At 40.1% G+C, this 14,797-nt stretch overlaps 1 protein-coding gene across 1 annotated transcript in view; it reads left to right on the top strand.

Moving 5' to 3' along the window:
• The window catches only part of LOC122753366 (rho GTPase-activating protein 29-like), a 68,356-nt gene extending 54,228 nt beyond the window's left edge, over window positions 1-14,128 (top strand). Inside the window, exons 14-21 of the mRNA XM_044000732.1 lie at window positions 688-786; window positions 2,701-2,864; window positions 7,059-7,247; window positions 7,544-7,681; window positions 9,385-9,596; window positions 10,002-10,272; window positions 10,407-10,515; window positions 12,843-14,128. Coding sequence (XP_043856667.1) covers window positions 688-786; window positions 2,701-2,864; window positions 7,059-7,247; window positions 7,544-7,681; window positions 9,385-9,596; window positions 10,002-10,272; window positions 10,407-10,515; window positions 12,843-13,690 — 2,030 coding nt within the window. The 3' untranslated portion in view covers window positions 13,691-14,128. The remainder of the gene's footprint in view (window positions 1-687; window positions 787-2,700; window positions 2,865-7,058; window positions 7,248-7,543; window positions 7,682-9,384; window positions 9,597-10,001; window positions 10,273-10,406; window positions 10,516-12,842) is intronic.
• The last annotated feature ends 669 nt before the right edge of the window (window positions 14,129-14,797 follow it).

Below are 14,797 nucleotides of genomic sequence, written 5' to 3'. Positions count from 1 at the left end.
TTCAGCTGAACTAAAAAAAAAGGCACAGGGTAGTAATCATGATCTCTTAGACAAAGCAAAAGTAAAAATCTAATTAAAATGGATTGTCAGAGAAAGGTACCATAGACAATGAAGTCAAAATTTTTTACAGCATGTTTCTCTGATAAAGACCTCATTTCTCAAATATATACTGAGTATAGAACAAATTTATAAAAATAAGAGCCATTCACCAATTGATAAATGGTCAAAGGATGTGAACAGGCAATATTCAGAAGAAGAAATCAAAGCTATCTATTGCCATATGAAAAAATGTGTGTGTGTATGTGAATATATATGTAATCATAATTACCAATATTTAAATGACCCATTTTACAGTCTGCAAAGTGTCATATATACATAGAATGTCATTTGATCTTCACAGTAGCCCTTTGAGGTAGATGCTATAGGTGATATCCCAATTTACAGATGACGAAATAGACTCAAAGAGGTTACTTTGCCCATGACTACATATCTGGTCAGAGGCAAAACTCAACCAGATTCTGCCAAGTTCCAAGTCTAGCTTTCTAGCTGTTATATTCCCCTCTACCTTCCCACGCCTTATAGAATCCAACAACAATTATCTTTTATGAAATGAAATCCTTATTGTTCAAATGATAAATCTCTGTAATTATATACACAAGTAGTTTTACTGTGTCTGTTTTCCTCTAGGAGATTTTAAACGCAGACTTCCTCGGACACCATCAATGGGAACTATGTCTTCTGCTGATGAGCTAGATGAAAGAGAACCACCTTCTCCTTCTGAGATTGGTACTGTACATTGTACTTTATTTGACTCAGTTTTAGTTAGCCAGATGAATTATAGCCACAGTGTACAGTGATGACTAAGACTTAAAATCTTAACATGACAGTGGTATTTCTTTGTCCATCTTATCTATACCATATAATATCAACAGTTCTTATTTGCAAAAAGTTTTCCTCAGAGCATCCTGATTAGGAATGGGTAGTATATAGAGAATTGTCCACATTTTAGAGATATCAAAACTTAAGACTCAGTGAAACTGTGACTTGCCCAAGGTCACTGAACAGCTGGTATGTGATGGAGCTAGGTTTACATTTCTCAGATCTTGGGGGCTTTTCATTACTTGCACACATGCCCTTCAACAGGCGTGATGATTTTTAGATAATGCAATAATTAGACCCCAAATATGACTTTACAAATATATTAGCCAAATAAAGCCTAAGGATATTTTTTCAGAAATAATTATTGCATGATGTATGGGATAGAGACATAATGATAGATCAGAAATTCTCTTTTCATCAAACAAATAATGAATAGATTTCTGATTTAAAGCAGTCCTATTCAGTGGAAACAGTTCAGAACTCTGCAGCAATTAAGTATGATTCCTGGTAGAGAAACTGCTATAGATATGAAAATTAAAGAACATTGAAGGAAAGCAGTCATCTTGTTGACCGAGTTTATTTCATATCTGTTTATTTGATTACGTTACAAGCCTGAGGACAAATGTGCTTTGGCATCAGCTTAAGAAGATGATTTCAGATGTTTCTAGAACATTAGGAGTTACTAGATTTGGGAAGAACCTTAGAGATCATCTCCTCAAATGATAAGGAAATTAAGGTTTAGAGGGGAAAGGGTCTAAAAGAAGATGACTCAGCATTAAGAGTGGTAGGGTTTGACCTTGGGTACTCTTGACTCCAAAATAATTTTTGTTTCTAGTTTCATACATTTCATATCAGTTGGGAATTTACTATCCCAAAATAAATTAATGAGCCTGTCAAATTGGGCATGTATTAAATCTTAGGTTTAATGATGATGAAAATGGTGACACCGTGACCGTTTCTTGAAGAGCTCAGCTTTTTTTTTTAAAGGATAAGAATAAACACATGCCTTAAACTGTGAAACAGAAGGAAAAGATGTTACTACCATATTTTAATTAAAGTGAGAAGTGAGTGATGGTTGGGGTCCTCTTGGAAGGACTATGTTAGGTAAGACTTGGACTCAGTGTACAAATGAGGAAATTGATGCCTATATTGATCTGAAGAGAATTAGGTGACAAAAGGACTAAGTTCCTGATTCAAGATTTTAGTTAAGTTGATCTTATTTTAAAATTCTTAGGTTACTGTGGTGATTAAAATAATTTATTTTTGGTTCAAGCATGTGATATGTCTTAAACATGCTAGTAGTGCTACTTTGTCAGAAGTATTGAAAAGATCATGATTAAGATCCTCAAAAAGTTCCTCAAGACTTATCCTATGCTTTATGACCAGGATTTTAAGAAATGCTACTTTATGATCAACATAACTGTAGTTTAATTAATTATTTTTTTAAAAAAATAGACAACTGGCCTCACATAATAATTAGAATGCAGATATACTTGTAAGGAATCTAATTTTGTTGCTTGCTTTAGTATCTTCTATTGCCAATCTAAGTAAATGGCATGTTGTAATATTTATCATCATTTTGTTAAAGATTAATTTTAGTGAGTGAGCATTTGGGGGGGTGGTGAGGCATTTGGGGTTAAGTGACTTGCCCAGGGTCACACAGCTAGTAAGCGTTAAGTATCTGAGGTCAGATTTGAACTCAGGTCCTCCTGAATCCAGGGCCAGTGCTCTACTGCGCCACCTAGCTGCCCCAAGTGAGCATATTTTAAAGTCAGATAATGTCTCTCCAGAAATACTAAATCACTTAATTTTGTTTTGAAGGTTTAAACGAGCATGTCTCTGAAATTCCCAGTTTTCCTGGACCATTTAGAAATGCCCTTAAGTCAAAAGCTGCTCTCAGCCACAAGCTGCGGAAACTTCGGACTCCATCCAAATGCAGGGAATGTGACAGCTTAGTCATATTCAATGGGGCAGAGTGTGTGGAGGTAAGAAATATCAGAAAACAGGACAATTCCTGATTGTTAAAAAATGTTTTTTAAAATGTACTATAATAATTGCTTGCTAATTTTCATATTCAGTAATACATTAATAACTGAAAGACTAAATAGCTAAACTAAATAATCATCCAGAAACACTTTGATATTTAAGTGGGTCGGGTCCATGATCTCATTGATGGGAATTCCCTCTCCACTAGTTTGAATTATGATCATTTCCCCCTTATTATTCTACGTGATTATTCTCTCTCTCGCTCGCTCGCTCTTCTTTTTGGCAGGGCAATGAGGGTTAAGTGACTTGCTCAGGGTCACACAGCTAGTAAGTGTCAAGTGTCTGAGGCCGCATTTGAACTCAGGTCCTCCTGAATCCAGGGCCGGTGCTTTATCCACTGCGCCATCTAGCTGCCCCACTGTTTAGAATCTTTGAAGGTAATGCATTATTTCCCAAATCATTCCAAAACACTAATTTCCTCATATTCATTTTTGTTGTTGTTCAGTCATCTCAGACATGTCTGACTCTTTGTGACCATATTTGAAGTTTTCTTGGCAAAGATACTGGAATAGTTTGCCATTTCCTTCTCCAGCTCATTTTACAGGTGATGAAACTGAGGCAGACAGAGTTAAGTGACTTTCCCAGGCTCACACAGCTAGGAAGTGTCTGAGGCCAGGTTTGAACTCAGGAAGGTGAGTCTTCCAGACTCCAGGCCTGGCACTCTATCCACTGTGCCACAGAAGTCAGGAGACTTCAAAAGGGGAAAGAGGAGGCAAATTCAGGTTTCCAACATTTTTCCCATTAGACTTCCTGTTTAGTCAGTCAACAAGCATTTATGAAGCTCCTACTCTGTGCCAGGCATTGTGCTCAATATTGGCAATACAAAGAAAGGCAAAAGACAGCCCCTATGTGCAAGGAGCTCATAGTCCAATGGGGGTAGGGAGCAGCGAGTCAGCATGCAAACAGTACAAGATCTCTACAGGACAAATCAGGGTGGTCTCAGAGGGAAGGCACAGAGATTGAGGAGGACTGGAAAAAATGTCCTGCAGAAGGTGGATCTTTAGCTGAGATCTGAAGGAAGCCAGAGGACCAGGAGGCAGAGATGAGGAGGGAGAGAGGTGGTTGATGGAGTGTCATGTGTGAGGAGCACAAAGGAGGCCAGTGTCATAAGGTGGCAGAGTCAGGGAAGTGACTAAGGCGTAAGGGGAGAGGGGAGCAGACTATGTAGTCCTTTAGGACTGAGGATTTTAGATTTGATTCTGGAGGAAATAGGGAGATGACATGGGCTTTAAGGTCACCTTGGTAGCTGATTGGAGCATGGGCTGGAAGGGGGGGAAACGAGTCAGGAAAACCAACCAGAAAGCTGTTGTAATACTCCAAGCATTAGGGGATGAAAACCTGCACCAAGGTGACAAAAGTGTCAGCATAGAGAAGGAGAGATGTTATGGAGGTTCTAATTGGATCTAGAGGTTTGAGAGTGAATACATGAGGTGAACACCTACCTTGTGGCCTGGGTGACTAGGAAGACAATAATAGGGAAGTTAGGAAAGTTGGTGAAGATTGAGGAAAATAACTAAATTCAGTTTTGACTATGTTTAAATTTTTACAGGCCATCCAATTTGAGATTGTGTCTCCCACACATCCAGTTTAAAATGTCCAACTAGCATTTGGTGGTGTGAGACGAAAGTTGAGGAGAGACCCTGAGGCTAGATACATAGATTTGGATGAAATCTTCATGGATAGTTAAATCCTCAGTGTACAATAAGATTACGACAAAAGTATGGGAGGAAGAGAAGAGGATCCAGATCCAGGATGTAGCCTTGGAAGCACTCATAATTATGGGATGCAAGATGAACGATGATCCAGCAAAGGAAGTTGAGAGGGAATAGTTGATAGGTGATGGGAAAGCTAGGAGAGAATAATGGAGGGAGACTTTGGTGTGTTCAAAGACAGTAGGAAAGAATGGAGATAGTGGACAGAGAGAAGTTGAAGGTGGAGAGAGGTCAGGAATGATCGACAGGGCAGTCTGCTAGAGAATACTGGTTGAAGATGATCATGGGCATATGTAGAGGGATCAGCATTGGCAAGGAGAGATGGCTAGCTTATCAGAGACTGGGGGATGCTATAAAAGAGCTTTGAGATGAGGAGAAAGTGGAGTTAAAGGCCCATAAGCTTAGTTTTCTCAGTAAAGTAAGAGGAAAGGTCTTGAGCCCAGAGAACAAGGTGGTATATAGGAGAGCTGAAGAGATAAGAGAATGTTTGGAAAGCTTCTTTGGAGAGGGAGATAGCAGTTAGGCAGGATAAAAGAACTTGCCTGGCCTGAAACTAAGCCCAAATTAAAGATGGATAATATGAATTTATAGTGTACCTAAGCAACATGTCTTCCTCCAGTTTGTTAATAACTTGGGAGTATGAGTGCAGCTGGATAGCCAGAGATAATCTGGGATTGGTGTTTGGCAGTGGAGGAGCAGCAGTAGGGCCAAGGGGGTGAGATATTCAAGACTAGATGGCAGTATGGTGTGGAATTGGGAATTGATTGTGATAAGGAATTAATTGCAAAAGGAAATACTCAGAAGTAGGAGGATTTGGAGCTCCACATGAGTGTGAAGAATAAGCTTAAGAATGGTGAGGCAGGGGCAGCTGGGTGGCACAGTGGATAGAGCACCGGCCCTGGAGTCAGGAGGACCTGAGTTCAAATCCAGCCTCAGACACTTAACACTTACTAGCTGTGTGACCCTGGGCAAGTCACTTGGCCCCAATTGCCTTACCGAAAAGGAAAAAAAAAAAAGAATGGCGAGGCACAGGGAGAAATGGAGATAGGAGACTTTAGTCAGATTGAAAAATGTTTGAGTTTTGTGTTAAGAAATTAGGACCCTGATGGATAATGGGAAGATCTACTGTGTAAACATCCTTGGGTATAGCTTGGATGGAGTAAAATGAGTAGCTATTCAGGAACTTTAGACATTGAGAGGTTATGAAGTTTGAGAGAGCATCAAAATGGATATTGAAGTGCCCTCTCTAAAGGGCAGGAATGAGATAGCAGAAGACTCAGCCACTAAACTTCTTGAAAAGAAGTACAGAATAGCCATTGTGATTGAAAAGGGTAGATTACTTTAGTATTGGTAACAATGAGAAAGTCTAAAAGCATCATTGGGGAGCAAGGAGTGTTCCAACACCGTTTCAAGAACCAGTGAGTCAGGAAGGTAACAACCAATGCTAGAGAGTGTGGCCAGGGATACAGTCTCCTGGAGGGGGAGCTAGATCACAGAGCCAATGGATGGAAGGAATGTGAGAACAAGGATGAAAATGAAGCCAAGTTTATTCTCTATGGAACAGAAAGCCTACAGGAAGGAGGCAGAGTGAGATTGGGAAATGGGCAGAGTGGGTTAGAGAAGGTTGGACATCATGATTTAGTAATACCAAGGATAGGAAGAATAACATGGTGGGAACTGGTTAGCCATGGGAGACATGGTGAGTAGCAGATGAATTAATGCTGTCACAGGTTTGCAAGGGTGTCATTGCTAGACAGGACTGAGGGGCACAGGGTCTTGGTGACTTGTCCGGGTCCTCCAGGCTGGCTGGGCAGGAAGGTAGAGCTGGCCCATTCCTCCGTACTCTCCCCACCCCAAAACCTGACCTCTGTGTTGGCTTCCTCCAGGGAGCCCTTTGCAGCCATCCTTGCATTTAGCAGCAGCTACCTTTTGTTTTTTGGTATGGCATTGAGAGCCAAGACCTGGCGCCCTGCCAGCAGGCACTTGGACTTCTGTCTTGCCTGTGACACTTTTTATAAATCCAAGAAAAGGTGAGTTCTGCCCAGATGGCTTCAACTTGCCATGGGACATTCCTGTATCTCCACCTCCATCCCCATCCCCAGTCTGTACATCACTGACCCTGAATGTGTGACCTTAGTGCAGTACGTAACCTCTCAGTAAGGACTGGGAAAAAGTTGTTCTGATAAGAGGCCGGCCTGCTTCTGTAGAGGGGGTTTCCTCATCCTTTGGTCCACTTTTGATCTCTACAGTAAGAATGGCAAATTTAAATGAGTAAGTACTTTCACTATGTCTGCTCTTTGGGTAGTAATTAAAGACCTCACAGGTAATTCAATGTTTGTAGACCACTTAGCTTTTATTTCTCCACTTTTAATATTTTGTATGACTCTCATAAATCACTCTACAAAATCTTCTCTCTTAAAGTGCTCCCTGGCTTGTCACAAAACATGTTTGGAAACATTAACCATCCAGTGTGGACACAAGAAACTTCATGGCAAGTTACATTTATTTGGTGTGGAGTTTGCTCAAGCTGCTAAAAATGCCCCGGATGGCATCCCCTTCATTATTAAAAAATGTACCTCAGAAATTGAAAGTCGAGCCTTGAATGTGAAGGTATATTTTAACTTGGTTTATTTAGAATTTTATACCATAACAAAATTTTTTTTAGTTAGTATCGAACAAATTTTGTTAGAAAAAAGCCATCTTCAAATATTTTTTAACCAATATTTGATTTTCTTTTTTTTTTCAATATTTGATTTTCTAACAAATAGTATATGGGTTTAAATCAATATTTTCTGAAATGTCATTTTGAAATCTTTATTTCTTGGGGAAATCATCATATTGAAGTTCTCGTACAAAAGGAATTTTATTTTATTTTTTTTTGGCTTTCTCTTTCCCTCTCTTTTAAGGGCATCTACCGTGTGAATGGAGCTAAAAACAGAGTTGAAAAACTCTGCCAATCCTTTGAAAACGGAACGGATTTAGTAGAACTTTCAGAATTCTCTGCACATGATATCAGCAATGTTCTTAAGTTATATCTTCGTAAGGTAAAGACTTTGCATTTGAAGTATGTTTTAAATTGAAGCAAGACTCTCTCTCTGTCTTTGTTATGAGGGAAACTATTCTTTAATCATTCCTCACAATAACTATTTAGCCCTGGAATCACTTTCTGGTTCAGTATATTGTCTGCAGTATACAAAGTATCTTTGAGCACTTGAATTCATCAGCTCTGTTCATCATCTACAGGTAAGTGAAGAATAGGGAATTATAAGAGCCTCCACCAATTAGGAGTAAACGATTCCAGATTTCCTTGAAAACTTGGGGGAAAAATCCAGACCCAGAAGACCTGAAATCAGATTGTCATTGAATTGTAATCAGAGGACCTGCAGTCAGATTCTGCCTCTACTTCTTTCTCTGGCTGGGACCACAGCCAAATCATTTTACCTTTTTAGGCTTCAGTTTCTTCCTTAGCAAACTGAGGAGCTTGGACTAAATAATTTATAAGGTTCCTGATGCTTAGATGCAGCTGGCAGTGCAGTGGTTAGAGTGCCCAGGTTTGCCGACAGGAAGACCTCATTTGAATCCAGCCTCAGACACCTAGTTGTGAGACACTGGGCAAACCACTTCTGCACTTCCTGCCTCGGTTTCCTCAGCTGTAAGATGGGAAAAATAATTATACCACCTGCTGCCCAGAGTTGTTGTGAGGATCAAATGGGATCATATTTGTCAAAAGACTTTAGCACAGTGCCTGACACATAGTAGGTGCTCTATAAATGCTTATTCCCTCATTCCCCTTCCCAGATTCTTTGATCTCTGTGAAAAGCCAGGGCAAATCCCCAGAAGTTCAGTGAGGGAAGCTATACTGAATATTTGAAAGAGGAAGAACTGATACATTATCTCCAATACTTGGAGCATCAGAGAACCAGAATTCCACTGTCATTATTATCAAGGCAGAGTATCCACAGTACTCAAAATGCCTGTCAGGAGGTGTAGAAGAAAGTTTCATGGACAAGATAAATAGTGATGTTTTGAGGGGAGCTTTCTCTTTTGACTGGCTCCTGTGGAATTTGAGTTTGGTTTCTCAGTTGGCTAAGGAAGATGTGCCCCAGAGCTAGTTAGTTGCAGAGCCAGGACGTGTACCTGGATGCCCTAGCTCCCAGTGTATTCCATTCGTATTGCCATTGGAAAGGCGGTTCTCTCACCCTCATTCTTCAGCTTATATGTGGTAAGACACTCTCCTCTCCTCTTCCACTCCTCATACACCAGTAAGATAAAGTCATAAGCCAAAATGAGTAGATGAAGCTGCAGTGGATTTGTCCAGATCTTCTGGTCCTTCTTCTAGCTGCATAATACTCCAGTCTCCCATTGCTAGCCCAACTCTCATAGCCCTTTGCCCTTTTCAGAAAGCACTTAGCACATTCTCCCATATGTTATACTTCTTTGTGAAGCCATATTAGTTATTGCCTTGTCCCTTCCCAAGTCCTTTGAGTAGAGGAGAAGCTTGGAGAGATCAGAGCCTTATTTTTTCTCCCCTCAGCATCTAGCCCAGTGCTTTGCTAGTTACTTAGGTGTTCATAAAACACTCGTTGGATGAATTAGGGTTAAAGCAGAAGCTGGTCTAGTATTCTAAGGCTTTAATCTCTTTAAAGAAAAAAATGCTAGACTAAACAGGATATGATGACAAACAGGAAAACAATAGATAGTGTAATATGAAGGCTGGCATTCTTAATATGTTTTTTTTTTCTTTTAGTTACCAGAACCCTTATTTTTATTTCACCTTTATGATGAGCTTATTGGCCTTGCCAAAGAGAGCCAGAACGTAAATGAAGATTCAAAACAGGCAAGCCCTGAAGTTGTGGGTGCTGAACTAAATAAAATCCTGAAGAAAATAAAATCTCTTCTTAAAAAACTTCCAGGACCAAATTATAATACTATTGAGTACCTCATAGGCCATCTTAACAGGTAAGAACTTTACCTTAAAGAATATCTCCTTTCTTGTGAATAGTAATGGGTAAATGTGGAGGTGGGTGTGGTTTGTTTTGTCTTGTTTTAAGGTGGAATTGCCTTCAGTTCCTCCAGAGAAGTAGCCTGGAGCAGTAGAAGTTGTCAAGGTAGATATGGATTTAGGGTCACCTTTTTTACATCTGATAACTTGAAAAACCTATTGCTTCCCCTCCTTCACTACAATCCCTACTGTTAATGTCTTGTGCTGGTGTATAGTTGGCACTGTGGAATCCTGATACCTGGGGAGGTGATAAAGAAGGATATCTGAATTCAGCTTCATCATGGCAAATCTTTCCCAACTTCCTAAGCCCAAAAGAAAGCCTAGCAGATTTAACAGCTCCCCTGCCCTGTTTTCCTCTCTAGGGTGGTTCAGAAGGCTGAAGAAAACAAGATGCCAGCCAGTAATCTGGGGATAATATTTGGACCCACGCTGATCAGGCCTCGGAGGGCGGATGCGAAGGTTTCCCCTTCCTCCCTGGTGGACTATCCTCATCAGGCTCGGATTGTGGAGCTGCTTATAGCTTATTATGAGAAGATTTTTGATGTGTCCCTGCAACTGCTCTCAGCTTCTCCTACCAGTGGAATCCCCACCATGGAGCCCCAGAAGCCTGGGTCATTCCTTGCTTCAAAGGAAGTGAGTAGTGCCAGCCAGTGAATGTGCCTGAGCCTTGTGGGGTTTGCATGAATGAATGTCACCTGTTGGACCCATTTCATCTGCAGTGTGCATTTACATTTTTCACCTATTTAAAAATTCTGTTCCATTGACAGGGCATCCCACTTTCTCATAATGGGAGTATGATTTCAGAAACAGCTACATCCTCTGAAGGATTACATGACCATAAAAATGCACTAGAAGGAGCTGATTCATCTGTCATTGGTGAGTAGCTATTTACAAAACTCACTATGGCTGGATGGTAGGGTTCATGGTGGAGAGCAGCATATAGGAAGACAAAAAAGGTGGAAAGGAGGCAGGTGATTAACAGGAGCTCTTGTTGCCAGAAAAGGGATTCTGGAGTTCTTCCTAGAAGTAATAGGGAGGGGGACAGCTAGGTGGTGCAGTGGATAAAGCACTGGCCCTGGATTCAGGAGGACCTGAGTTCAAACACGGCCTCAGACACTTGACACTTACTAGCTGTGTGACCCTGGGCAAATCACTTAACCTTCATTGCCCTGCCCAAAAAAAGAAAAGAAAAAGAATAAACAGATGCTTGTATACATGTAGTTTACATTATGATGAAGATATCAAGTATTTTATACAGAGAGGTGCAGCATAAATACAAATTTAAATACAGATGTAGACAGAGTACTTAAGTATACTAGGAAGTTTAGGTGTATTGGAGTCAGGAAAGGTTTCTTGTAGAAGATGGCACCTGAGCCCAAGAAGACAGTGTCTCTGAGGTGAAATCCATAAGGACTTTGGAAGGTCTTCTAGTTGTGAGGGACAGCCATTGGGAAGGCCCAGGAATAGGTGTGTACCATGTGAGAAATAGGCCAGTTTGGCTGAAGCATTCATGTAGTACCTACTGTGTGCCAGGTACAGTGCTATGTGATTCACAATTAATATTTCATTTGCTCTTTACAGCAGACCTGGAAGGTAGGTGCTCATTTTACAGTTAAGGAAACTGCCACAGACAGGCGAAGTGACTTTCCCAGAAGTAACTGTGCCACCCAGCTGCCTAATAAGTATGAGAGAGAGAGTATTGTCCAGGGAGGTTGGGAAGATAAGTTGAGGCCAGGTTGTAAGGGGGTTTAAAAGCTAAACACTGGAGTCTGTATTTGATTCTCCAGGCAATGGGGAGCACCTGCCGTTGATTGTGTAGGAGAATCACATGGTCAGATCTGCCATTAATTAAGGAAAATCACTTTGGCAGCAGTTCGGGAGATAGATTGGAGTGGGGAGAAGCAGAGAGACTAATGAGAAAGCCATTGTACACCTCCAAAGAAAGAACGGATATTGATGGAACAGACTGAAGTATACTATTTTTCACTCATTTTTTCTTTTATTCAAGTTACAAAATGACTAATGTGGTAATGTTTTACATAATCGTACACCCCATATCTGATTGCTTACCCCCTCATGGAGAGGGGAGGGGAAGGAGGGAAGGAGAGAAAAAAATGGAACCCTAAAATAGAAATTAAAAAGGTTATTACTTTAAAAAAGAAAAGAAAAAAAGAAAGCCGTTTCAATAGTCCAGGTGAAAGGTATTAAGGGATTGAACTAAAGTGGTAGCTGCAAATAGAAGGAGTCAGATTCAAGATATGCTTGGAAGCAGAAGCCAAGATTTGGCAACTCACTGTAAATGGGAGGGAGGGGAGCCCAAATAATGCTGAGGTTTTAGTACAAAAGAGAATGAATTTAGTTTTAGATTTGTTGAGTATGAGATGTCAGTAGGACATTAAACTTAAAATGTCCAAAAGGCAAGGGAAAGCCAGAGGATCTAATCAGAGAAGTGGACAGTTGCTATTTGTGGCCGAGGTGTGAAGTAAAGGAACAGTTGTGGGACAGAGCTGGGAGGAAGAAGTGGGGTGAAAAGGAAGATGAGGAGTATCTACTTATGGTCAGAAACTGGTCATTTATATTCCATCTAAACATTTCTTTTTTAAGCAAAAGGAAGGGGAAAGAGATAAATTATGTTAGAATTCAGTACAACTGACATGGTTTCTGTGAGTAACAGTCTCGGGTCAGGACTTGTGTTACTATTGTTGTTGAGTCATTTCAGTCATGTGCAACTCTTCATGACAAGTGGGGTTTTTCTTGGCAAAGATTCTAGAGAGAATTTGCCATTTTCTTCTCCAGCTCATTTTGCAGATGAGCAACTGAATCGAACAGGATTAAGTGACTTGCCCAGGGTCACATTGATAGTAAGTATCTGAGGGCAGATTTGATGTCAGATTTTCCTGATTTCCAGGCCTGGTGCTTTCTACTGTACCACCTAGCTGCCCCAAGGCCTTGTAGCATTTCACTAAAATATATTCTGCATCAAGGAATTGAAACCTTATAAATAGTAATTTTTCCATAAAAGGTAAATTTTGTCAGGTTAGTAGTAAAGAGTTCATTCTTATGTATCTTCTCTACAGTGATAAGCTTATGAAATCTTTGTGAATCTGCTCTCTGAGCAAAATTAGATGTCCCTGTAACTTAGTATGTTAATATTTAGCATGCATGGAAATTGAAAAGTAATGTCCAATTATTGCTTCTTTCAGAAAATGCTATGTCTTTGATTTTCGCTGAGACTGAAACCTACCCCTTCAAGAACAACGATAAGTTTAAAGCTAATAGTCATTCAGATAGAAAATGTAATCAAGTAACCTTGAGATCACCGAGGATAAAGACATCACTTAGACCTGTGAGTCTGCCGGTAGATCGATTCCTTCCTCCAAACTTTTTGAATGAGAACAATTCCAAAAATATGGGAACTTCAAATTCAGACAAATTTGGCAGGAGTTCAACAATTGAAGAGATGTCTGAAACAAAATCTTTTCCTAATTCATCCTCTAGACTTTCTTATTATGACCCCAAAACTTGGGACAAGCGATTCAGACAATCTGATATAAATACAAGGACTGCAGTGTTTATGCCCAGTGCACTCCAGGAAAACAGAGAAGCAGAGAGTGGTGCTACTTGTGTTTTATCTCTCACCTCCAATGACCCTTCATCTAGTGCCATGCAGCTGAACCAGCCAGACATGGTACCAGTCAAGGCGGCTAGAATAAAAGCACAAGGATGCTCTTCGGATTCCAGTCCTCTTCCTGCTTTCAGGCCACGGAGAACTCTTCGGCCCCCACCAGGGACATTTTATAAGCCACCTCCCAACAATAAGGTAAAGGGAAATGAAGAAAGTTTTCCAGAAACTTGTACAGCAGCACCTGTTAGTGTCAATGAAGAAAAGACTGTGGATTTTGTTGTGAACTCAGATTCACCTGGACTGCAGATAACTCAACCTAGAGCTAGCCCTGAGGAGCTTCACCCATCTGATATGAAACCAGTGAGCCAGAGACTAAGACCAAAACGGATTCAAGACTTAGAGCAAAGAGAAGCACAGTTCGTATAGGATGGCCAAATCTTGTGTTTTATTTTTATTTTTTTTGTTGAGAGGAAGGGTACTAGGAATAGGTTGACTGTCTTCATTGGGACCAATTTTGTACTGTTTTTGAATTATTTTTATAGGTTTTCTTTTAAAAGTTGGACATGGAGGGTACTATGAACTAAAATGAAAGTGACTTATTTTTAAGTTCATTAAGTTTTTTTTTTCATATGAGAGCCTATTTAAATGTATCTCCAATAAAATGCAGTTCTTGAGCTAATAAGTGCAATTGGCAAGACTTAAAGCTTCATTCTCTGAAGTGGATTTAAATGCCTCTTTATAGAGAAAAATAGTATTTCTTTTTGCAAAGCATAAAACTTTTTCCTGTAAATTATATGTTTTTTAAAACAATCTGACAGTTTAAACACTTGTTCCTTGTTGTATAAAAGTTTCAGTTTTTCAGTCTGTGCAGTTCCATGGTTTTGCTCCTTAATAGATTATCTAATGGCTAAACTAGCATATTGCTGTATTATATGTATTTTTATGCTTATGTTTTCATTTGTTGGCAGGTTTTATGTGTTGTCATTTTAATTGTACCATGAAGATGCACTTACTACCTTTTTTTAAAAAATCAGACTTAAGATCTCCTAGTCCCTAAAATGACATATGATTTAGATTGTTATTGTTATTTGTCCTTTGTGCTGGAAGAGGACCAAAAAAATGACATCATGAAGTCGGTGTCAGTGTGTGTGTGTGTCTGTGTGTGTGTGTGGCTGTGGCTGATCATACCAGTATGTGACTGGAAAGCTCTATGGCAGGTTGGGCACAAAAATGACCATTTGGGAGGGAGGTGTCCCTAAATTTTTGCATCTAACATTTCTTTTGCGCTATCACAATTCTCCTTTACTCATTGAGCACAGCACCTTCTGTGATGCTAGCACTATGCTGGATGATCCAGTGCCAGTGTTTCCTGTGTTTCACAGTGGACACCACAGTTCTTCTGAGAAACCCTAAGAGTGTCCTTGTATGGCTTCTTCCGACCACAATGTAGGAACAAAACAGTCTTTTAGGCAAATGTACATTTGGCCTTAGAACAGTGTGACCAGTCCATTGGAGTTGTGCTCTCTGCTGCAG

This window comes from Dromiciops gliroides, chromosome 4 (genome assembly GCF_019393635.1).
Source record: "Dromiciops gliroides isolate mDroGli1 chromosome 4, mDroGli1.pri, whole genome shotgun sequence".
Classification (NCBI taxonomy): Eukaryota; Metazoa; Chordata; class Mammalia; order Microbiotheria; family Microbiotheriidae; genus Dromiciops; species Dromiciops gliroides.
The sequence above is the reverse complement of the archived record's forward strand: the minus strand, read 5'-3'. Positions and strand labels throughout refer to the sequence as shown.